The sequence below is a fragment of the Brachyistius frenatus genome, unplaced genomic scaffold (assembly GCF_029030835.1).
Source record: "Brachyistius frenatus isolate BFR_SWC_R1_liver_20210118 unplaced genomic scaffold, ASM2903083v1 Contig_163, whole genome shotgun sequence".
Taxonomy (NCBI): domain Eukaryota; kingdom Metazoa; phylum Chordata; class Actinopteri; family Embiotocidae; genus Brachyistius; species Brachyistius frenatus.
This window is the reverse complement of record NW_027210762.1, coordinates 1-24796: the sequence shown is the minus strand read 5'-3', so window position 1 is coordinate 24796 and position 24796 is coordinate 1. Positions and strand designations below refer to the sequence as shown.

At 45.0% G+C, this 24796-nt stretch overlaps 1 protein-coding gene across 1 annotated transcript; it reads left to right on the top strand.

Annotated features, from left to right (window-relative positions):
- On the top strand, positions 1 to 24480 carry LOC138631715 (1-phosphatidylinositol 4,5-bisphosphate phosphodiesterase gamma-1-like). Its single transcript, XM_069716849.1, has 32 exons — positions 1 to 1290; positions 7086 to 7235; positions 8184 to 8277; positions 10039 to 10086; positions 10917 to 11001; positions 11101 to 11181; positions 11704 to 11738; positions 11935 to 12007; positions 12351 to 12446; positions 12536 to 12654; positions 13479 to 13564; positions 13669 to 13789; positions 14263 to 14431; positions 15047 to 15166; positions 15256 to 15363; positions 15875 to 16059; positions 16201 to 16401; positions 17252 to 17371; positions 17467 to 17650; positions 18273 to 18350; positions 18623 to 18726; positions 18814 to 18910; positions 19007 to 19073; positions 19638 to 19804; positions 19955 to 20051; positions 20152 to 20376; positions 20949 to 21094; positions 21183 to 21297; positions 21511 to 21672; positions 21759 to 21847; positions 22203 to 22387; positions 22727 to 24480. The coding sequence occupies exons 1-32, from the start codon at positions 1029 to 1031 to the stop codon at positions 22785 to 22787; spliced, it is 3930 nt and encodes a 1309-aa protein (XP_069572950.1). The 5' UTR covers positions 1 to 1028; the 3' UTR covers positions 22788 to 24480.
- The last annotated feature ends 316 nt before the right edge of the window (positions 24481 to 24796 follow it).

The window sequence follows — 24796 nt, the reverse complement described above, 5'->3', positions numbered from 1 at the left end:
ATCCTCCCCTCAGATCCACTAACAGCAGCACCGAGAGGAGAGAGGGGAAAAAATCTCATCAAGCTTTTCCGGTCTGCTCGCCCTAATTTCCTCTCCAGACCTCTGGCGTTTGGAGCGGAGCGGGACGCGCAGGCACCAGACGGAGGGAGATACAGGACGCGGAGCAACACGAAAAACCTCCCCCGCACGTCTCCGTACCGACGGTTCCTCCACACGGGTTGTCTGCGGTCCGGTGAATGCAGCTCGTCGGCGGTGAGGAGAGGTAGGAGCCGCGTGTGAGGGGAGAGAGAGCGGAACGCTCCGGCGGATGGGAGCGCACACGGTTCTCGCCGCGGCCGCTCCGTGCTCTCTCCCATCCGCGCGCCTTCTCCGTCCCCCCTTCACCTCCGTGAAGCCGCCACGCCGCCTGCCCGTCCTCCTCCTCCTCCTCTCTGCCGCCCTGCTGCACCCACCTCCGGGTGTTTGTCGTTACATAACTCGGTGTCTTTGACTTCATTCTCACGGGATAACCGCGTCTCGTTTACCGGCGCGGTCCAAGCAAAGGATTTTAAAAGCCGGACTGTTCTGCCCTTTAAAAAAAAATTATTAAACTTTTTTTTGTTGTTGTTTTTTGTTGTTGCCACCGTGGACTGAAGGACCAGCAGGAGGACACATCCAGGGTGGAAACCTGAGTGCAGCGGTGATGAGAACTCACCCCGAGTGGGTTGTCTGGTGCGCTGCCAGAAGCATCTGGAAAGGATAACACCGGGATCCACTCCCCCTCCAGAGGAGAGCTCACATCTCAGACGTCTCCGTGTTCCTGTGTTTCTGCTCTGCGGTTGCTGAGGGATGTCCTCCAGCTCGTGTTTCATCCTGAAGCTGTTCTGATCACCGCCGGTCGCCCCGAGTGGCTGATCCGGCTCGGGTCATGTTGGATAACCCTCCGCGGTGCATTCAGTAGGTGACTGAAGGAAAAAGCAGCCGAGATCGAGACGCCACGACAGACTTAGTGATCCTGTGAGGTTTCCCCGATTAGCTATGCAGTGAAGATGTGTGCAGCCAGATTCAGCGGCTGCCTCAATGGCTGCGCCGAGGAGGGCGCCGGCGCCGCCACCGGTCTGGTCACGGCCTCCAGGATGCTGGACTGGACGGAGGCGGGTCCCCGCGTCCTGCACAGCCTGGAGATGGGCACCGTGATGACCGTCTTCTACCAGAAGAAGTCCCAGCGGCCCGAGAGGAGGACGTTCCAGATCCGGCAGGACACCAGGCAGATAGTGTGGAACCGAAACCCCGACAAAGTGGAAGGAGAGAGTGAGTATGGGACGCATCTCTGGGTCTCTGTTTGAAGGGTTGGACATCCCCATCGTGTCTTTTAATGTTGAGTATCATCTAAGAAAACTGTTGGTTTTATGAAGCTGTTTAGACACCAACAGTAGAACCTGCATCTCTTCCTATAATACTGTTTATAGTTGGGTCGGAGTATTTAGTTTGTAGCAGCGGAGGAGTTGAACAACTGCAGACTCAAAAGGACAAGGAAGAGATGCAAAAAGACACAGACACAAAACAACCACAGAAAGATTTAAAACCACCACAAAAGACACAAACCAACCACAAAGACACTTTTTAAAACCCTAAATAAGACTTAAAACAACCAGAAAAGACACAAAACAACAACTAAGAGACACAAAATAACCTCAAAAGACACAAAACAACCATAAAGAGATTCAAAATGATACAAAGACAAAGTTAACGCAAAATAAATCACATTTTTATTATCATTAAATCATTCTAAGTCATTTTTTTTTACAAAAAAAGCTCTGGTTCTTAAATGTGAAGATTCTCTGCTTCCTTCTGTCTTTATCTCTGAGCCGGTTGTTAAGGGTTTTTTTTAAAGTTTTTTTTTATCATGTTTAAGTGACTGAAGTTTCGGTCCGCAGTCGCAGGAATGACAACGACAGTTTCTATGACAACCGAGCAAACAGAAATCTCTGTTATTGTCTGGATCCGATCGGAGCTGGTGGAAAACAACGTGTGTTTTCTGCTGTTTTGGGTGAAGTGACCCTTTAAAAAAAAAGAAAAAAGGCAGATTTTGCTTTTGCTCGCTGTAAAAAGTTGACGTTTCGCTGAGGTCGGCGGTCTCGCCGTCCCGTCTTCGACCCGAGCGTGCAGCCGAGGAGCCGTCGGGGGAGCCTCCTCCTGGGCGGACGGGACGGGACGGGTCGCCACCCCGTGACCTCGCGCGGCGTGCTGCCACTCGGCTCCCCGTCCGTCCTGGGACGCCCGGCTGCTCGTGAGGCTGCGGCGGATCGAGCCCGTCTGGGGCGTGTTGGAGGCTTTTGTCTGCGCCCTGGATTCTGCGGCCCGAGGGAGGATTTGTTTCGGTGTCTTTTAGCGCCGAGAAACTTGCGGCATTCACAACTGGCATGATAGAGTTTCCTTCTGTCTGCCATGTGTTATTCTAACTCTGAAAAAAAAACAAAAAAAACAGCTTCCCTCGGAGGAAAAACTGAGAACTCCTTTTTGCTTTTTTGTTTTTTTCAGTCAACCCGCTGAAGGTGAATCTTTTGTTGGTGACAAACACTTTATCTCGTCTGTTTTTTGTTAGTCGCCCCCCCGAGAGGTCAACACACCTTATCTCAGGAAAACAGGAAAAACGAGCACCGAACACAGAACACGACTTCAGAGGTGGTTTCGAATCGGATCGGAGTATTTAGTAAAAAAAAGGCTGCTGGAAGTGGAAATATCTGCAATAATATCTCATTACTACCACTGATTTCATTTTATTTTAGCATTTCTGTATTTAGGTGAAAGTTTTTATACTTGCAGAGCGTTTTTGTGTTTGCAGGGACTTTTTGGTGGTCTGGCTCCGCCCACTTTTTGTTTACAGTTACAGTTTCTTCGCTGTGATTGGAGTCGACCAATCAGCGACCAGTGGGCGTGGCCAAATGCTATGACATTAAAGTCACTTGTTTTTTTTATAAGTTGAGTTACGCATACTTTTCCGTTTCAGTCATCATTTGGTGCTCAATGCTGATTGGTTAAAGGCTGCTCCAATACTTAAAAAAATGAAAGATTGAAATATTAGTGAACCCAACTTGAGTTTTTGTGTGTTTGTTTAATATTTGCTGTTCAGTTTTTTGCTTTTGCACAAAGTTTAAGGGCTATTTCCCTGGATTCGGATGTGTTTTGTGTGCGGTTGATTTCTCAGGGTCGCTGCATTTTTTTTTTTTTCCTCCCCACATTTTCCTACGTTCGGTCTCCGAGACTAAAGGCCGGCGTAGATGTGCGTCGGCTCGGGCAAATTATTTATCCTCAATCGTAAAAAAAAACAAAAAAACAACCACATAAACGCCGCCTCGGCGAAATCTGAGGGGACGACGCATTACGAGTCTGTAGAAGAAAAAAACTACAGTGAACACCTACTCCGCTCATTTCTACACACACACACACACACACACACACACACACACACACACACACACACACACACACACACACACACACACACACACACACACACACACGCAGGCTTTCATAACCCACGAACGCCTCTTTACAAACAACCTCCAAAAAAAAAGCCCTCCAGGAGATTCCAGGAACTCTGCGCGTCCTTCATTTTATCTCCCAGCTACCCTCCTCTTTTCTGTCTTTTTTTTTCTTCCCTCCTCCAGCTGTCCTTTACCAGCACCCCCCTCACCCCCGCCCCCCCACCCACCCACGCATCCACCTAAACACCCTCCTTACGTTCAGATCCTCTCCGACCTCCCGTTCCTCAGATTTTTCTTTCACTTTCTTTTTGAGTTTCAAGGTCGTCCGTCTCTCGTATTTGATCTGAATGACCTCTCCGCTGCGTCTCCTCTCGCCTCGCCCCGTCTCTCCCGACTTTCCTTCCTTTTGTTTGTTTGGGACTTTCAAAATAAAGTTTCAGCCTCAACACACAGACACGCACGCTCGGACTGTGTGTTTTTCTTCGAGATGAGCTCTTTGGCAAACAGTGGAGGTATTAAATCCTGAGGCACAGGAAGCGCGGAGTTATCGGGGAGTGTCTCGCTTCCTGTCTCGGATTTTGAAGGACTGAGAAACAAAAGGTCTCGGCATCTCCTGCAGGAAGTCGAGACACGGACCGCAAAGACGAGGCTGCGGACGCCTCGAAGACTCCGAAGTCAATGAGGAGTCGTTTAAACACGATTAGCAGTTAACCGGAGCGCCGCTCATTTTGAGCACAAAACGTCTTAATATACAAAAACTCGCCTTTAAAATCGTGTTTTTTTTTTCTGTCGGTATCTCAGATGAAACGGAAATATCAGATTTCTTCTTTATTATTCATCTTTTTATGTTTTGTGACGCTGCAGTATAAATAAGTACAATCATTTGTTGTCATAGGTTGGGTTTTTTTTTCGACCCTCGTAAAATGCTCTGGTTTTTTTTCCGATATCGCACCAAACGGAGATTTAAAGACCAAATCAGTGACTCAAAAATAATAAAACTTTGTTGGATTCAGCCTCTTTGTCTTTGGTTGATCTGAGTGTGACCCGACCCGACCCGACCCGACCCTCCCTCCTCGCCGTAAACTCTTGGTGCTGTGTGGCGGGGAGCGATGATGTCACCGCTGCACCCTGGAAGAGTTTGTTTCCCTGGAAGCTGCAAACTGCAATTATCAGCGGCCGGTCGGTTTCGTCTCGGCGGTGCACGACGACCTCGACTTCCTCCAGGAGGCCTTCCTTAGTTTACCAGCTGCTCTGACAGTGAAACACACCATCGTGTCACGTGCAGTTGTTGCACTTTTCTATCTGTTGGCATCTTGTACTCTGTGTGACCCCCCCCCCCACCCCTCCCTTCCTGTTCATCCGTTCACATCAGATGTGTCTTTATCACAACCATGTTTACAGCCTGGACCGGGATTAAAGGCCGCAGTGTGAGTGTGTGTGATCTGTCTGTGTGTGTGTGTGTGTGTGTGTGTGTGTGTGTGTGTGTGTGTGTGTGTGTGTGTGTGTGTGTGTGTGTGTGTAGAGAGGCAGGGTGTGTTTTAATGCAGTCACGGTGAGTGAAGTGTGACGTTTGGCGAGCCGAGCGCCCGTCGGCCTTTTTGTCCAACGTCCAAACTTAAATGGCTGGAAAGAATAAAGAGATAAGAAAAAAATACAAAGAGCAGGTTTTAGGTTATTTTTGATTTCAGATTTAGGAGGAAAAATGACTCAACCGAGAAGCACTTTGTGACTTTAAGGCTTTTTTTAGCGGCCGGATATTTAAATGGAAAAAGTTTGACGACTGAGAACAAAATGGATCTTTTGTTTTTTGACACTCGGAGCTTCAGAGAAACTTTGATTTAAATCTGGCCGGACTTTGAACTTTCTGACAAAACTGTCTGTTTTAACAAATAAGACAAATTTCTTAAAAGCATCGACCATAAAAAAAACTAAAAACTCAAATAGATCTAACCAAAATAAAAAAACAATCTAAATCTACAAAAAACTTTTAACAGACGGGATGAGTGCTGAACAAAAATGGATCTTTTAAAAGCCGACTAAACCTGCATTCAGCAGAACTTCTACTGGTACGATGGAACAGCTGTTGAAGTTTTTATTTGTCTCGGTTTAGCTCACAAAAATAATGAAATGCGGCTTGTCTGATGAAGAGCCAGAAACTTTTTGGATGTGTCATAAATGTAAAATACGGTCACAGTTTCCCTTCTGCTCCTCAGTTATGGTGTAAATAATGGACAGAAAAGAACACCAATCGTTTGATCCTTTTTTAGATATTCACCTCATCCCTCAGTCCAACACAATGTTTGGGCCAAATTTTGAAGAAATTCTCCCAAAAGCGTTCTTGAGACATCGAAGCACAAGAATAGGGACGGACAGGTAGGACATCTGTTAGGTCACAGTGACCTCTGACCTCTGACCTCTGACCACCAAATGGAATCTCTTCATCTTTGAGTCCAGATGAACATTTGGGCCAAATTTAAAGAGATTCTCTGAAGGCGTTGCAGAGACGTTGCATTTAAAGCCCAAGTTTCTTCCTCCTCTTCTTCCTCCTCTTCTTCGTGGCTCACACCTGCAGCCACCTGTGGAGCTTCAGTAAACGATTTATGAGCTGTTGAGTGAAGTTCAGACACGTTTCCATCTGAGGAAAAACGGACTTCTCTCTTAATCTCGTGCCAAACGTCGTCCCGCTCGTCAGCTGATCCTCCGATAGGAACCAGATTTCTCTGGTTAGTTTTTTTATTTACAACCTGCCGAGGTCGGCTCGTCCCGGCTCGATAACGACCCGAAAAAAAACGTCTCGTCTGCTGTGTGTTGGACTCAGAACTGATTCATCTTTTTTTAAATGTATTTTCATTTCAGAAATAAAAGCATCCCGGCTTCATAAAAGTGACATTCAGTTCAAGTATTTGTGCGCTGCAGTGTGTGTGTGTGTGTGTGTGTGTGTGTGTGTGCGTGTGTGTGCGTGTGCGTGTGCGCGCGCACAAGACATCTGTTATGTTAATAAGCCAGAGGGTTTTTTTCATGGGTGTGTCGACCGCTGCAAGTGTCAAAGTAGAGTCCAGAGTTTACATCATAGTTCTTGTGGTCAGTCGACTCGGCTGTTAACCCTTCGGATGCAGCTTCACCACAAGTAGAAAAAGGACACAAGTGCAAGTTTATAACTTTTTAAATGTACTTTTAAGTCCTGATATGAGCTGAAAACTCGCTTTGGCAGTGAGTTTATTTAGTAAATTTAAAAAAAAACCTTCATAATTAATGGCACGTTTAAGGTTTCTCTTCGGTCACATTGAGTCAGATGAGAGGTTTTTTTGTCCCCTTAAATGTAAAAGTAAACATTAGTGTTGCTATATAATTACAGTTAAAGACGTCCGCAGACATCTTGAGCGAGACACACACACACACACACACACACACACACACACACACACACACACACACTGAGCATTTGTTTGACTCTCCAGCAGCAGTTTTTCTGTGTTTGGCACGGAAATGAACAACGTGCCAAAGTGTGATTTATGGTTGTGCATATTTGTGTTCATGCAACACTATCCTTCCTTCCTTCCTCCCACCTCCCTCCCTCCCCCCACCTCCTTCCCTCCCTCCCTCCCTCCCCTCCTCTAGTCGACATTCGTGAGATCCGGGAGCTGCGGTCGGGGAAGAGCTCCCGTGATTTCGAGCGCTACCCGGAGGAGGCTCGTAAACTTGACTCCGCCCACTGCTTCATCGTGCTGTACGGCCTGGAGTTTCGTCTGCGGACGCTCAGTGTGGCAGGTCAGTGTGTGTGTGTGTGTGTGTGTGTGTGTGTGTGTGTGTGTGTGTGTGTGTGTGTGTGCAGGTTATTTTCACAGATACTGCACATCTGAACTCGAAATTAAAGGTCACAAAACATCCTCTTGTTGATTTTCCCTTTAAAAAAAACAACAAATCGGGCGTTATCGTTAAAATCCATAAAAAACAACCACGTTTTTAGATTTCCGTTCGCTGACCTCGCAGCCGGATCAACCTCCTGACGGCCCCCTGCTGTCTCCCCGTTACACCCTGCAGTTTCATTATTCACCCAGAAACCAGCCTGCCTTTTTAAAAGCACAAACAGGTGATGAATTAAATTCAAATTAATTGGAAACACTTTTAATAATCGATGATAAACTCGCGTTTTGACTGCAGATCAGACATTAAAAGACATTAAAAGACATTAAAGTCAGTAGACGTTGAGCTTCAGGGAATAATAAACTTTTATACACTCAGATTTCTTTGTCATTCGAGTCTCATATATCACACCCATCATTTGTTTTATTGAGATTTGATGAGAAGAATAAAACTCTAGAATATCAACACTTATGCTTTTATTTAGTGCGATACATTCTTTATTGTTTAGCTTCTTAATTTCCCCCAAAACGTCTTATTTTCATGTGATTATACAAACTTCCACATGATTCTTAAAGTCATGTGATTTTAGTTTAGTAGAAAAATGAGACGGTCCAAGTCAACACGGCTCAGCTTGTGTTTGTTTCTGTAAACAGACAAATGAAGCTGACACAATTGTTGATTTAATAAAAAGCTGCTTTAATTTAAAGTCCTTTAACTGGAAGCATGTTGAACTGGACCAACAGACTCCTGTTGGCGATCAGCTGAGCGCGAACAGACTCAGAAGAACAACGACTTGATGGTCTTATGAAACCTGATTTTTATTGCATCGTCCGTCTTCGTCTGTGTTTGCAGCCTTCAGCGAGGAGGAAGTCAACATGTGGCTCACTGGACTGAACTGGTTGATGATGGACACCCAGAGAGCGCCGGCGCCGCAGCAGACCGACAGGTGTGTGTTTGAGACCTAAACTTCACTGAGTATCTGTGAGTCTGCAGTTGTTGCGTCGACCTCGTGTTCATTTGGAAACGATTGGAGCGGCTTTAACCAATCAGGACGCAGCTGCAACGATGTTTAAAAAAAACAACAACTTGATTTTAAGGTGCTTCACCACAGACGCTGCGCTCTGATTGGTCCGCTTCTGACGTGAACAGGAGATTCCAGACTAAACTCACAGCGGCCATTTTCGAATATGTGATTGTCCTTAAAATATAAAAAACAAGACAAAACAGGTCTTCTTGAATCTTCTTTTCTAATGAATGAGGGATTATTTTCAGATGGACCTCCAGAAAAATAATAAGAAGGAGTGACTTTAGCTAACAACACCGAGATAATATAGTAATAAGTTAAATGGGAGTCTGTGGAGGCTTTTTGGATCTGACCTCTAGTGGCACTCGGTGGTATTGCAGCTTAAAGCACTTCTACATCGGCATCGGCAGCTACGTCCAGTTTTATATACAGTCTACGGTGAAGAAGACGACGCCGATGTTTGCATATATATAATTTTTGCTTGAAATCATCCAACTAAAAGTAGAAAACTGAAATGAAAAGTCCAATAAAACGAACACGTGAAGTCACCGAAGCGCTTTGCTGCCTTCGCCGTGTGCGATGAAGTGACATGAACGGGACGGAGGGAAGAGGACAAATATTTGTTTGAGGGTGAAAATATTTACTCCAGATGAACGTGGTGCGGAGGCCGATTTTTGGCCTCCGTGGTGAAAGCAGGAGAACAGAGCGAGTCTGTGTCGCTGAGAGAGAGAGACGTTGTTGTCGACATAATGGGAGGCGGTTTATGTTTGGAAACCGCCAGAGGAAATGAAACGGCTAATTTGGTCTGTTTATGTAAACTGTTGGAGGAGAAGATGCATCTGCTGAAAATGTTAGAAACACAGTCAGGTTTTCTTCAGACTGTCTGGAATCTACCTGCAGATCTAAAGTCTGCTCACTTCTCATGAAAGGAAACATGAAGCTTGATGATACCACATCACCTATTTGTTTGTGAGCGGCCGTTATGAAGCCTCGAGTTTAAATCCGGCGCCATCTCTTAGTTCGGAGCGGCTTGAAAACGGGAAATGACCATATTTGGACGAGCTGAGGGAGGAGCCAGCGGTGGACCTGACTGATCTTATTGGAAACCTGACGATACTACGTCCCGCCCACCGATAGCTGTAACCTAACTGCACCACAGGCCTGTCAATCAAACAGACAAAAACAGGTCTTTTTGAGGCCTAATATCTAAATAATGAGGGATTATTTCCAGATGGACCTCCAGAAAACTAATAAGAAGGAGTGACTTTAGCTAACAACACTGAAATAAGTTGTTAAAAAATTTATCTACTTCAGAAGTTGAGAGGTTGAATGGGAGTCTATGGAGGCTTTTTGTAACCAACCTCTCGTGGCATTCGGTGGTATTGCAGCTTTAAGTCAAATTTTTCAGGACCAGAATTTTAATAAACAGTCTACGATTAATGCAGGTATGCAGGCAGATACCTCGTTGGCCGCTGCGCTTCATGTCGTTCACCCAGTGATGCCTCATGTTCATCACGACAGGACGTCCTAAATCATCTTTTAAAGTTTATTGATGTATTTACCAGCCGGTCAGTGAAAGCAGAAAAATGAAAACGAAATTTTCAAAATATCACTTGCAAATCTTTTTATTTTAATTTCAGTTTCAGACTAAGAAGTTGCTTCATGTTTCATGTCTGTCTGCAGGTGGCTGAGGAAGCAGTTCGAGGTCATGGACAGAAGCCACGAGGGCAGGTGAGGTGACTCGCTAAACAAACACATCAACACCCGGCCGTAGCCCCGCCTCCCTCCCTCCCTCCCTCCCCCCCTTTCCTCCCAACACATGTTTTCTCCCACCCAACCTCATCAGGCTTCTGTTTGGCTGGAAGCCGCTCCAGGACAAACAGCCTGCCACCGCCTGATAAAGAGCAGGAAGTGATGCGATGGGCCGGGAGAGGGCAACTTCCTGTCTCCTGTGAAAATAGCAACAGTGGCCAGACAGAGGGAGGCGGGAGGGAGGAGGAGGGAGGAAGAGGGAGGGAGGGAGGGAGGCGGCTCGACTCAGACCGGGCGGTTGGTCGTTACCCTGAAAGATCGTCTGACCTGGATTCATTTTTTTTGAACCTCTACCTGCTTCTTCTCTCACTTCCTGTTTGGTCCTGCCGGCCGGCGGCGGCTCGTGTTTTGTGAATCATCGAGTGGTTTTCCATCTGCTGTTTGTAGAGAGAAAAACATCAGCAGCTCCATGGAAGCAAAGACAACAACGTCTTCTCTGCAGATCTGTTCCCTTCACCAAATCTATCACATCTACTTTTTCTTTGTTGAGTTTAAGGACCTTTTTGTCTTTTAAAGTTAAGTTTAAACATTTCAAACAGTTCTGAGGAAATCTGCCGATTAAGCTTTTTTCCCTCCCAGTGACTCCCATTTGATTTTTTATTAAGTGTGAACAAATTAAATCTGATTCCTTCGCTGCATGATCACACTCAGAGATGTGACTCCCGGCGGAGTCGTTTTCTGTTTGGATCGTCCGAACTGCTCGTGTTTGTCCGAAAGCTTTTTTCTCTTCTCGTTTTTCCTTCTCGCAGCATCACGGTGAAGGACGTGAAAACTCTGCTGCCGCAGGTCAACTTCAGAGTTCCCAACATGCGCTTCCTCAAAGACAAGCTGCAGGTCAGAGGGGACGACGACGTTCCCACGTTTCTCTTCTGCCCTCTTTGAGTTGTTTTCCCCCGATCGTGACTAAACTCGCCTCCTCCTCGTTTTCGGCAGGAGGTGGAGGCTCGCAGCGACCTGTCGTATCCCAACTTCTCACAGCTCTACAGGACGCTGATGTTCGACGCACAGAAGAGCGTGAGTGTCCGACACACACACACACACACACACACACACACACACACACACACACACACACACACACACACACACACACACACACACACACACACACACACACACACACACACACACACACTCACACACACACACTCGTACACACACACACACACACACACACACACACACACACACACACTCGTACACACACACTCACAACGTGTATGGAAAAAAAAAAAAAGATCGCGATTTTTTTTTTTTTCTTGTGATATTTTTTTGCTGATTACTGGAAATTTACTGCAATAAAAATCACTTAAAACTAAAATTACATTAACGCCTTTGAGAAAAGTCGCTTCAAAAATGAAAGATTTATGGTCACGGCCATCGACAACAAACTCCTGCGGGTGGGCGGGGTGGGGGGGGGGTTCAGTATTTAAACTTTCAACCTCTCGCACTGGCACCACGCTCACGTTGTCCTTTTTCTGTTTTACGCTTCACCTTGGCTCCTCCCACCTGTCCACCGCCTTGGCTCCTCCTCAGATTATTGAGCAGCTGGAGCTCTCCTTCCCTCTGCGGTGAGTCCCTCCTCCTCCTCCTCCTCCACCTCCTCCACAGGTCCCTTTCGTCTTCACCACCTCCACCTTTTAAACACTCAGCATTTTAATGTTTTTATTCCTGAAACATTTTATTTAACGTTACGGTACATTTAACCCTAAAAAAAATAACGGCGTAATTAGATTTAGCAAACAAAATCTCGGTTGTGGTTTCCAGAAACGTGGACAGACCGGAGCTGTGTCAGATCTCCCTCTACGACTTCCAGAAGTTCCTGCAGATGGACCAGAAGGTACCGAGCGAGTTCGGCGTCCCGTCAACCACTAACATAAAAACAACAACAACAAAATATAAAAAAAACGCTCGCCTAAAAAAAAAAAAAAAAAAAAAAAAAAAAAAAAAAAAAAAAAAAAAAAAAAAAAAAAAAAAAAAAAAAAAAAAAAAAAAAAAAAAAAAAAAAAAAAAAAAAAAAAAAAAAAAAAAAAAAAAAAAAAAAAAAAAAAAAAAAAAAAAAAAAAAAAAAAAAAAAAAAAAAAAAAAAAAAAAAAAAAAAAAAAAAAAAAAAAAAAAAAAACTGCCTCGTCATCACTTTGTTTTATTTAATTTAATTTTTTTGTATGTGCGTCTCGTCTCAGGAGTCCTGGGCGTCGGATCTGAGCCGCGTCAGAGAGTTTCTGGTGGGCTACGTGAGGGGAGGACCGCAGGCCGAGCCGATGCTGCAGCTGGACGAGGTGACGCGTAAAAAATAAAACACTTTGAAGAAACACGTTTTTTTTTTACTTTTCCCATCTTACGATCTCCTTTTTTTTTTTTTTCTCAGTTCCTGACGTTCCTGTTCTCTAAAGAGAACTCCGTCTGGGACCCTCGACTTTCTCCCGTCGTCCCCGACGACATGAAGCGGCCGCTGTCTCAGTACTGGATCTCCTCCTCGCACAACACGTAAGGTCACATGATCGGTCTTTGAAACGGTCACATCTCGGACTACGCTGAGTTTAATGTGTACATCGTTTTCTCTGGAGCCTCCAAATAACAGGATGTTTTCTATTGTATTTAAAGAAAAAAAAAGTTTACTGAAAATAATTGTGGTTTGATGTCAAATCTGTGATTTAAACACTAAAATATGGGAATATGAACAAATAGCTATCAGTCTCATCTCAACCTAATCTTATCTTAATAATGTTTATCCACCTTAATTACTTACTTTATATAAATGTGTTAACTTCTGGTTTAATTAGCAGTTAGTCATCAAAACAAAACACTGTTACGTTTCTGATGTAATGATGATTTGCTATTATAACAAGGGTGTAAATAGATTTCTACTTTTTTTTTGACAGACTTTCTTTTCTCTATTTTCAGTCTTTGTGCTAAGCTAGGCTAGCAGTTTCCCTTTGCTTCCAATCTTTGTGCTACACTAAGCTAGCAGTTTCCCTTGGCTTCCACTCTTTGTGCTAAGCTAGGCTAACAGTTTCCCTCCGCTTCCACTCTTTGTGCTAAGCTAGGCTAAAACCAATGTACTGATATATCTATAATTTGGCTGAAAAATTAGCAATAACAATAAAACAGACATTTTATGACAAAAATAAACTCAGCTGCTTCACAGCTTCTCAGATGAAAACCAAGCTAACTAATGCTAACGCTTTCTTTAAATCGATTGTCTTTCCGTGAAAACCTTTGAATAATAAACATTTCTTAAATTTTCAAAAGTACTCCTCCTTATGAGTTTTTCATGATTTATGTTTTTTGCCACATCCATCGTCTTGCAGCTACCTGACAGGCGACCAGTTTTCCAGCGAGTCGTCTCTGGAGGCCTACGCTCGCTGTCTGAGGATGGGATGCCGCTGCATCGAACGTAAGGAACGACGGACTCACTGGACTTTTCCTCATCCTTCCACTGATATTTTTGGACCTTAAAGTTCTTTATTCTTTGTTTAATTCGGTGTTTTCTGATCTTAGTGGACTGCTGGGACGGACCCGACGACCTGCCAATCATCTACCACGGCCACACTTTAACCTCCAAGATCAAGTTCCTGGACGTGCTGCACACCATCAAAGAACACGCCTTCGTCACGTCCGAGTGAGTCCGCGATTCAATTCAATTCAATTCAATTCAATTCAATTCAATTTGATTTATATAGCGGCCAAATCACAACTCAGGTTATTTCAGCAGAACTTTACAGCATTTATACAGAGAAACCAAACAATTGAACAATTCCCACATGAAGTAGGAGGGGAAAAAAAACCCTCATCTTTAAGGGAGAAAAACCTCCGACAGAAGCAGGTTCAGAGGTGGGCGGAGCTTCTGCCTCCAGCAGTTGGAGGTGTGAGGAGAGCAGAGAGAGAAAAGAACAGCATAGAGATCCAAACTGTTGGTTATCTCGGTGGCACTCACTCTACCTTTTTTTTTCTTTTTTTTTTATTCTGCTCAAACTTCCACGGTAGACGGGAAGGAAGTAATACAGTTCACGAGTCAGCACGTGTTTGTGACCTTTTTTTAAAATTTATTTTACTGAGTTTTTATCTCCTTTCGTGCCGTTTGAACCCGCGCAGGTATCCCGTGATCTTGTCCATCGAGGACCACTGCAGCGTGGTGCAGCAGAGGAACATGGCCACGCACTTCAAGAAGGTGTTCGGAGACCTGCTGCTCACCAAACCGGTCGACAGCAACGCCGAGGAGCTTCCTTCGCCGCACCAGCTCCGCAGGAAGATCCTCATCAAGGTTTCTATTCCACCTTCTCTAAAACAGATTAATAGAAAGTTATATAAGTTAATATTATCGCCTTAGAGGTTATGGCCCAGTGTCTTGATGGGTTGAAATGAAAGTGCAGCAGGTGCTCAGTGGAGTCTTTGGCCTACAAAAAGCATCACTTCCCTCAACTTTGGATTTAAGCTTGTTTTTAGAGAAAAGAAAATGAATCAATCGACATCAGACCCATGAAAAGTAGATTTTATTTCTTCTGTAAAGTCACAAAAACAAAATGTGATGAACCTGAACCTGTGGATATGACCATGGATATGTGAAATGTGTTTTTTGTTTTTTTCATTTGATAGATTATTTATAGATTTCTATAGTTTTGTTTTTTTTTATTTCATTTTTCCTTGAATTTTTGTTCTGTAAATTTTCTGTTTTTTTGCCGCAGTGTTGATTTTTTTTGTTTGTTTCACTATTTTTGTGTGAAAAGATCAGCGACCACTTCGAATAAAGAATGAAAGAGACAAAAATATATACAGTTAAAGGAAAAACACAGCAGGTTGAAATGAAACCGGGACGATCCTTTAACTGTGAAGCTGTTTGTGTCTCACAAGTGTCTTTTGTTTGATTTCTGCGTCGCAGCACAAGAAGCTGGTGGAAGGAACTCTGTACGAGGAGGTGACGTCGGCCAGCTACTCCGAGAACGACATCAGCAACTCGCTGAAGAACGGCATCCTCTACCTCGAAGACCCCGTCGACCACGTGAGTCCTCGAGTCCAACAAAACACACACACACACACACACACACACACACACAGATCACCGTGACAACGTCTCCGTGTGACTTACAGACGTGGACGCCTCACTACTTCGTCCTGACCAGTAATAAGATTTACTACTCGGAGGAGACGTCTCGCTACCAGACGGCCGAGGAAGAGGAGGAAGAGGAAGGAAAAGAGGTATCGTCATCCTTACGGGATCAATAAAGTATATCCATCCATCCATCCATCCATCCGTCCATCCACTCATCCACCCATCCATCCATCCATCCATCCATCCATCCATCCATCCATCCATCCATCCATCCATCCACTCATCCATCCATCATTCGTCATCCATCCATCCATCCATCCATCCATCCATCCATCCATCCATCCATCCATCCATCCATCCATCCATCCACTCATCCATCCATCCATCCACCCATCCATCCATCCATCCATCCATCCATCCATCCATCCATCCACTCATCCACTCATCCATCCATCATTCGTCATCCACTCATCCATCCATCCATCCACTCATCCACCCATCCATCCATCCATCCACCCATCTGTCATCCATCCATCCACCCATCCATCCATCCATTTATTTCTCATTTGTAAAAGAGGAGGAAGGAGATAAATTAACAGGTTGAAGTGCAGAGATTTTTTAAAATAATGAATATTAATATTCTCCGTAATCCGTCAGGAGTGCAACAACAACGAGCAGCACTGCGCTGAGCGCTGGTTCCACGGGAAGCTGGGCGGCGGCCGCGACGGTCGGCAGGTGGCCGAGAAGCTGCTGCAGGACTACTGCGAGGGCGGAGCCAAAGACGGCACCTTCCTGGTCCGGGAGAGCGAGACGTTCGTGGGAGACTACACCCTCTCCTTCTGGTCAGTCGGTTTTCTGTCAGAACGACGAGAAAAAGAAACGTAATTGGCATTTTAAAACGGTGAAAATAAATAAATATATATATATATATATATATATATTTATGTATTTTGCCAGAAAATGACCTTAAAATGCTCCTGCAGGCGCTCCGGTCGGGTGCAGCACTGCAGGATCCACTCGCGGCAGGAGTCCGGCTCCACCCGCTTCTACCTGACCGACAACCTGGTGTTCGACAGCCTCTACCGCCTCATCTGCCACTACAGGGAGACGCCGCTGCGCTGCAACGAGTTCGAGATGAGGCTGGGCAGCCCGGTACCGCAGCCCAACGCTCACGAGAGCCGGGAGTGAGTGAACGTCAACCGACCAGTTTGAAATGTCACAAAAAATATATATCTGAATGGGGCTTGACTGTATTTTGTGGAGTTAAATTGGAGATATCAGCAGGGTTCTCACGCTCATTAAATTCCTGGAAAAGTTATGATATTAGAAGAACGGTTTTTCAGGCCTGAAAATTGTTTGGAACTTTTTAACATGCGCTGTGATTTTAAAATATGTTCATAAAAATCCCAAAACCTGTTTAAACCCTTGAGAGAAAATATGTTCTTCAAACGGCAACCAGCGGTGACGTCACCCGTCGGTTTGTGAACGTTATGAAGCCTCCAGTTCAGATTCTGTCCGTCACCATCTTGTTAGTTCGGAGCGGTTTAAAAGCAGGAAGTGACCATATTTGGACGAGCTGGGGGAGGAGCAAGCGGTGGATCTGACTCAATCTGATTGGAAACCTGACGATACTACGTCCCGCCCACCGATAGCTGTAACCTGACTGCACCACAGGCCTGTCAATCAAACAGACACGCCCCCAAAAACAGGTCTTCTTGAATCTTCTTTTCTAATGAATGAGGGATTATTTTCAGATGGACCTCCAGAAAACTAAGAAGAAGGAGTGACTTTAGCTAACAACACCGAGATAACTGATGGACACATTTTATTCACTTTGGATTTGATGAGAGAAGTTGAATGGGAGTCTATGGAGCCGGAGGCTTTTTGGAGCCGACCTCTAGTGGCACTCGCTGGTATTGCAGCTGAAGGCCTAATTTTTCAGACCTGGAAGCTACGAACACTTTTACATACAGTCTATAGTTGTATAACTAAACCTGCATCAGTGTGCTGAAGGAGACGTGTCCTGTTGTCCAGGTGGTACCACTCCAGTCTGTCCCGGGTCCAGGCCGAACACATGCTGATGCGGGTTCCCCGAGACGGAGCTTTCCTGGTGCGGAAACGCAGCGAACACAACTCCTACGCCATCTCCTTCAGGTAGAGAACGGCGGCGCCAGATCAGCTGTTTCCTCCTCCAGAGAATTTAATCTAAATAAAAATGTGGGTTTTATTATTTCTCCTCCCGTGTGCAGGGCGGAGGGGAAGATCAAACACTGCCGCATCCAGCAGGAGGGACGCCTCTTCATGCTCGGCAGCTCGGCCGAGTTCGAGAGTCTGGTGGATCTGGTGAGCTACTACGAGAAGCATCCTCTGTACCGCAAGATGAGGCTGCGCTATCCGATCAACGAGGACGCGCTGGACCGGATGGGCACCACGGTTAGTCGGACACTTTAAAACTAGCACGGCGGTGGTTTATTAAACTGCTGTCGGAGCACAACATGAACATTAATCTTCTGATTTTACATTAATAATTACAATTAATGACAGAACTGTGGTTAATTAATTAATTGCACTGTTTTTAATTAAATTAAAATTTTCTTGTTGTTATGAAAGTAAATGATTTTTAGGCACTGAAAGAAAAAAGGTGCAGAGATTTGAAACGGCCTTTTTAAGACTAGTTTGTAATAAAAAAATAAAAAAACGAGGTGCAACTTGTAAGATATTTTTGAAAACTTCTACTTTCACATATTTGTAGCTCAAAAGTTAATGATACTTTTGAGAACTGCATTCGTGTGGTACAAACTTTTAGTTTTGGGGAATGAGCAACTTGTTTCACATGTAAACAAACTGTTAGACGCCTGCGTCCACCCAGCAGGGGGCGCTGTGGACGAACTTCACCTGAAAATCTGCTTGAATTATTTTTAACGTTTGAGGCTAAATATAATTTTTTTTTACAGATTAATTTGTTGTTTACTGTCTAAAATATCAGAAAATATTCGTTTTAAAAGTAAAATAAATGAAGAGTTAATTAATCATCAATATTCGTGTCTGTTTTCAGGAGCTTGACTACGGAGCTCTTTATGAAGTTCGCACTCCTCATTTCTACGTGGAGGCCAATAAGATGCCGACAGCGCGGGTGAGTTCCATCACGGTTTAATCTGATTAATTAGTGATTATCACGTCTTACCATACGATTTAATAAATGATTATCACATTACTGTACTGGAAACACTATTCTGTAAACATCAGCAGCAAAAGAAGCTGCTTTAAACACATCAAGTCTTCACATGAGGTCTGAAAGAGGCTGCAAAATAAATCCACTTATTCAAGGCTGCAAAATAAATCCACTTATTTAGCTTCCGCCGCCTCCTTTAAATACTGACGTGTCTCCTTTGTGGCGTGTTTCAGTGCACGGTCAAAGCTCTGTACGACTATCGAGCTCAGAGAGAAGACGAGCTGTGTTTCCCCAAACAGGCGCTCATCCTCAACGTGGACAAGCAGGAGGGCGGCTGGTGAGCGACGCTCGGCTTCAACGCCACTTCCTCCGTGTTTTATTATATAAAGTCTGTCGTTAACCGGCCTGTTGCGCCGCCCTTCAGGTGGCGAGGCGACTACGGGGGGAAGAAGCAGCTGTGGTTCCCCGCCAACTACGTGGAGGAGGTGCCGAGTTCTCCCACCAGAGAGCTGCACGAAGCCGTGAGTAATCAAAGCGTCGACGTGCTCTCATAAAACAGGAAGTTATTATTATTATTATTATAATTATAATGTGTGTTTTCTCTGTGTTTGTGTCAGTCCTCAGAGAACAGCCCTCTGGGTAATTTCCTTAAAGGCTTCATCGACGTCCCCAGCTGCCACGTCGGTGAGTGAACAAACAGAGGTGATGAGTTTAATAAAAAAAAAAAAAAAAAAAAAACGGTTTTAAATTTGAACCTAAACACACAAACATACAAAAGCAAACGAGAATCATCTGTTTACGTCTTTAAACTGTCTCATGATGTAGTAATTAAAAACAAAAAAACTTTTCTAAATGTAGTCTGAACTGGTGTAAAATATTTCCACATCAAACTGTCAGATTGGATCAAATAATCTTCATTTTTTTCCCATTTTGTTCATAAAGCTGATTTACTTTTGACCAGTTTGGTCTCTAAACAATACATTTATTTCCTCTCTGACAAAACTTCAGTTTAATTTTTATTGCGGATTCAAACAGAAAATGATCAAATTGATTATGTTTAAATCTGATATTCCTCCTTTACTAAATCTAAACTACACGTCCTGATGAATTCTTATTAATTACCGGCTCTGTTAGTAAATCAGCACCGTTTCATGTCTGAATTTCTTCCTCCTCCTCCTCCTCCTCCTCCTTCTCCTCCTCCTCCTCCTCCTCCTCCTCCTCCTCCCGGACCGCCATCGACCCGTCCAGTGGTGCACAAAGACGGGAAGAACTCGCGTCCCTTCGTGTTCACGATCCACTCGCAGCACGTGTCCTCTCACCCGGTCCAGACGCTGGACGTGGCGGCCGACAGTCTGGAGGATCTCACCTGCTGGGTCGGCAAAATCCGCGAGGCGGCCCAGAGCGCCGACGCCCGGGTCAGACAAACAAACGCAACTTTGATAATAAGACCCCAGTCCTGAGGATTTTATAAAAAAATAAAAAAAAAAAATATTCTACCTGTGATGGTGAAATTTAAAGTTGATAGCTTTCAGCACCTTAGACTCGTCTTGTCTCCATGGTAACAGATGCAGGAGGAGAAACAGATGGAGAGGAGGAAGAAGATCGCGGTGGAGCTGTCCGAGCTGGTGGTTTACTGCCGACCGGTTCCCTTCAACGAGGACAGTAAGAATCAACACTCCCCTCGTCTCTTTCACCTTTACTTCGATTTAGATTTTTTTTTACGTTTCCTCATCACGCGTCTCACTTCCTGTTTGATCGGCAGAGATCGGGACGGAGCGGGCGTGTTACCGCGACATGTCTTCCTTCCCGGAGACGAAGGCGGAGAAGTTCGCCACCCGCGGCCGAGGGAAGCGCTTCCTGCAGTACAACCGGCGGCAGCTGTCCAGAGTTTATCCCCGAGGACAGCGGCTGGACTCGTCCAACTACGACCCGCTGCCCATGTGGCTCTGCGGCTCGCAGCTGGTCGCCCTCAACTTCCAGACTCCAGGTCGGGATCTGACGGGGACGTTTAATAAGACGGCACGCAGGCTTTTATTCTGAAGGCCGTTTTCCTCTTCTCAGACACAAGTTCAAGAAAACGGAAAGAAAAGAGGAAAGAATGACCTGATAAAACTAAATAACTCAAACTAATTTTCTTCTTTGTGTAAAAGTACAAGTAGCAGAGCTGCAGCTAAAATAAGTACGTTTTAAGTAACTTTATCAGCTGTCACTCTTAAAAAAATAAAAAAATTAGACTTTGTTTTTGTAAGTTAAAGATGAAAAAAAATGTCTGTTTGCTGAAAAAACAAGATAAAAATCAACGTTGCACCTCCCAATGTGAAATCTCTGAATCGCTTCCTGCGACCGTCTCAACTCAGAAAATAATTATCGAGATGGAAAAAAGTCTTTTACGTCTTCGGGTCTCTAAAGAATATTCAAACTAAACATTGTGAACTTCAAATTAGCTGTGAGATAAAATAAAAGGTGTATCTGATATGTTAATACCGTGTGTGTGTGTGTGTGTGTGTGTGTGTGTGTGTGTGTGTGTGTGTGTGTGTGTGTGTGTGTGTGTGTGTGTAGATAAACCCATGCAGCTGAACCAGGCCTTGTTCCTGATGGGAGGCGGCAGCGGCTTCGTTCCGCAGCCCGACATCACACGGGACGACGGCTTCGACCCGTTCGACAAGGACACGCTGCACGTGGAGCCGATCACCGTCCAGCTGCAGGTCAGAGGCGCAACACCGTCATCATCATCACCATCATCATCATCATCACCATCACCATAATCATTTACACCCCCCCCCCTCCCTTCAGGTGCTGGGCGCTCGCCACCTTCCTAAAAACGGCCGCAGCATCGTGTGTCCCTTCGTGGAGATGGAGATCTGCGGCGCCGACTACGACGGCTGCAAGTGTAAGACGGATGTCGTAGGTGAGTCGGCTGTTCCAGGAGTGTGTGTGTGTGTGTGTGTGTGTGTGTGTGTGTGTGTGTGTGTGTGTGTGTGTGTGTGTGTGTGTGTGTGTGTGTGTGTGTGTGTGTGTGTGTGTGTGTGTGTGTGTGTAGTGCGTGCCGGCCGGCTGCAGGTTTAACCGTCCGCTCCTCTCCACCCCCCCCCCCCCCCCCTCCACCCTCCCCCACCACCAGCCGATAACGGTCTGAATCCTGTGTGGGTGCAGAAGCAGTTTGTGTTCGACATCCACAACCCCTCGTTCTCCTTCCTGCGCTGCACCGTCTACGAGGAGGACATGTTCAGTGACCCCAACTTCCTGGCTCAGGCCACCTACCCGGTGCGTCTGCTGCGGACAGGTGAAAGACGGCTTCTTCTCCTTCTCCTCTAAACATGTTTGTGTTTCTGTCTTTGTGTTGAACTTGTTGTTGTTGTGTGTTGCCAGGTTACAGGAGCATCCCTCTGAAGAACAGCTACAGCGAGGAGCTCGAGCTCGCGGCGCTTCTGGTTCACGTGGAGATCGTCAATGCGAAGGTACGAAACACTTCCTCACTGCCGGACCCCCACTGGGGATTCAATGATCTACTCAAGTAAAGAAACATTCATCTTGACTTTACCATTGTGAAACCACTAAAACCATTATTTTTGGACAGAACATGATATACTGGGGTCGTGCAGTGGTTAGCATTGTCACCTCACACCGAAAAGGTTGCGGGTTCGGTTCCGGGCTTCGGCCGGTGTGAATGAGAACATGAACGGTCTTTGTACTCTGCCTTTGCCCAAAAAGTGAGCTTTTCAGGATAAAGAGGGCTGAATGGATCAAATATTGAGTTATCATTCGGTCTTCCTCCACTCTCACCTCGTCCGACCTCCGTCCTCTCTCCTGCAGGAAGAAGACGACGAGAACTTGTACACGTCCATCCAGCGGCTGCGGGACCGAACCAGCGAGCTGTCCAACCAGGTGTCTCTGCTGGAGCGGTCGGGCTCGGCGGACCTGAGCTACCAGCAGAGTCTGGAGGAGCTCCGGGCCGCTCAGGACCAGCTGAGCGAGCTGGTGGAGGCTCGAAACCGCCGGTGAGCGAAGAGAGGAAAGAAACACGCGGTCACCGATCTGTGTGGGATTAAACGTTTAAAATAATAATATATTGTAATTATAATAATCCTGCATCCTTTCTGGACTTTCCAAACATCATCAGACCAAATTCTGATAATTAAACGAATAGTTTCGCAGTCGTAACGCCTTTTGTTTTATTCATCCATCGTTTTTACAGTAACGACGGGGAAGGCATGTTGCAATTACTATCACTGACAGTAGGGGGAGACAAAGGGTCTTCGCAGCAGGTTTAAACCTGGCGTGTAATCCTTCAAATTAATCTCTTCACTCAAATTGCTATTTTGCTTTCATGTTTGCAGGCTGATGGAGAAGAAGCGGAGGGAGAAGCTGAGGCAGCAGGTGGCAGCAAAGCGCAGCTAATCCCCCCGACCACCAGAGAGCGCTACCCTCCGGACACAAACAGTGCCTGACATGGTGGAACAAACAGGCTCTCTGCAGCAGCAGCGACATGCAATCCCGATCTAAACTGGAAAAAAAGAAACAAGCAACACGCGTTGCTTCACAATAAAACGTGAGATGTGACGTGACGGCAGAATGTAAACGCAAAAACAAGAAGAATCTCAAGGACGACAGGAGACACAAAACTAAGCTATAAAAACAGTCACGGACTGAAGTGCTGAAGCGCCGTAATAACAAACTGGAGGTGGGCTTCTTCTGATGTTTCCATGGAAACAATACAGACATTTTCCTGATGATTGGCTGTTTTTATTTTGAGTCATGACATATTAAACTTATTGTGAAAATTTGGCAGAAAAAGAAGCTTTTTTGAAACGCCGATATTTTTCACTATTTTCAGACACTCCACGGACCGAACAATCAAAGAAAATAATATGATAATATAATGAGGACAATTATATCTCTGGCCCTAAAAGAAAAAAGCTTCTGTCTCACACTTCAGTTAAGAGGATGGTACACAGTTCAACTTTCATCAGAAGCTCATCTAATTCTTATTTTATACTGTGTTTCAGGCTTTAGTGAGAAAAACAGGATCGAAAAGGGAGAAGAAAAAAACTCAGGTTACACAAATGAAAAACAAAAACAAAAGGTTTTGATACAAGGATGAAAAAAAGGGATCAAAAAGGGATCCACGAGGACGCCTCCTGTATGTGCCTTTTGTTGTTGTGCTTTTGTAGAGTTGCTGCAATGTCGAAGGAAGTCGAAGGCAACGGACAGATTTCTCTACAACTGGAATACGTTTTCCTTAAAGGGAATCAAACTGGAGGAGGAGCGTTCGACTCGGACCGCCGCTCATCAAATGGGATTAAAAAAGGGATTTAAAATCTGAAGCCGGCGTCTCCGAGTCGAGGCCGAGTCTTTTATTTTGTTTAGGGGGGGGGGACAAACAAACTGGACAACCAAGGTCTTTTTTACTACTTCTTCAAAGGGCTCTAAAATCGATCTATGCTGCCTTCAGAGAGGCACGAAGACCGTGAGCAGAGAGAGCGCCCCCTGGATGTCACCTGCAGAGGAGGCTCAGGTGTTCACCTCCACTGGAAACACTAATTTAAGGGCTAATCACAGGAAAAACAAAGCAAAGAATTCTTCTTTTTATTATTTTTACCTGACGGCTCAGATCACGTGACCGCGACCAGTTCCCCATCATCTGGCTCTAATCAACAGATTAACTGGTCCTGGATCTGCCACAAAAAGCAAGCTTTGATTCGACCCGCTGCATGGCTTCATATCTACCCCCCCCCTCTCCCGGTCTAATTTCTCATTGTATATAACTTCTTTTATTTATCAGACGGGTGCAGATGAAAGAACTCGAAGGATAACGGACTGAAGATACTGTAACTTTATGTAGAAATGAATATTGTGTACCTGGAGCTCCCTTTAAATGTCCCCGTAGACACAAACCTGTCCTTCTCCGGACGCTGCTGTCACACCGGCGAGGGACTTCAATGCAAAGGTCATCTTCTCGGCCTGCAGCCAATGTGTATGAGGCGATGTGACTGGAGTTGTTTCCTCTCCGTACCCATGCTAACTGTCCAGTATTATTACTCTGCATTAAGAATCCTGTGCAAGTTTCCAGTTAATAAAGCTCTTTCATGTACGAGTGTGCGCTTTTCAATAAATAATAATAAATACACATCTAAAGCAAAGACGTCATCGAGTAAGTCGGAAATTTCCAGTGAAGAAAGTGATTGAGATGAAGACATGGATGGAGACAGGAGTTTCTATCGGTCAAAAAATGTCATGCATGTCGTCTGAAATACCATAAATGAAATACAAAAACAGTCGTACAATGAATTTAATTGTGGGTTAGGGTTAGCATGGTATGACTTTTTTTTTTATCATATTTTAGACGACATGCTATAGTTTGACTTTTTTATCATATTTTAGACGACATGCTATAGTATGACATGTCG

Excerpts from the sequence above, each read along its gene's own strand:
- LOC138631715 (XM_069716849.1), top strand. The coding sequence starts at position 1,029 with ATGTGTGCAGCCAGATTCAGCGGCTGCCTCAATGGCTGCGCCGAGGAG. Across the intron at positions 8,278-10,038 it reads GCGCCGCAGCAGACCGACAG|GTGGCTGAGGAAGCAGTTCG; the intron begins GTGTGTGTTTGA and ends GTCTGTCTGCAG. Across the intron at positions 18,911-19,006 it reads CCAGAGAGCTGCACGAAGCC|TCCTCAGAGAACAGCCCTCT; the intron begins GTGAGTAATCAA and ends TGTTTGTGTCAG.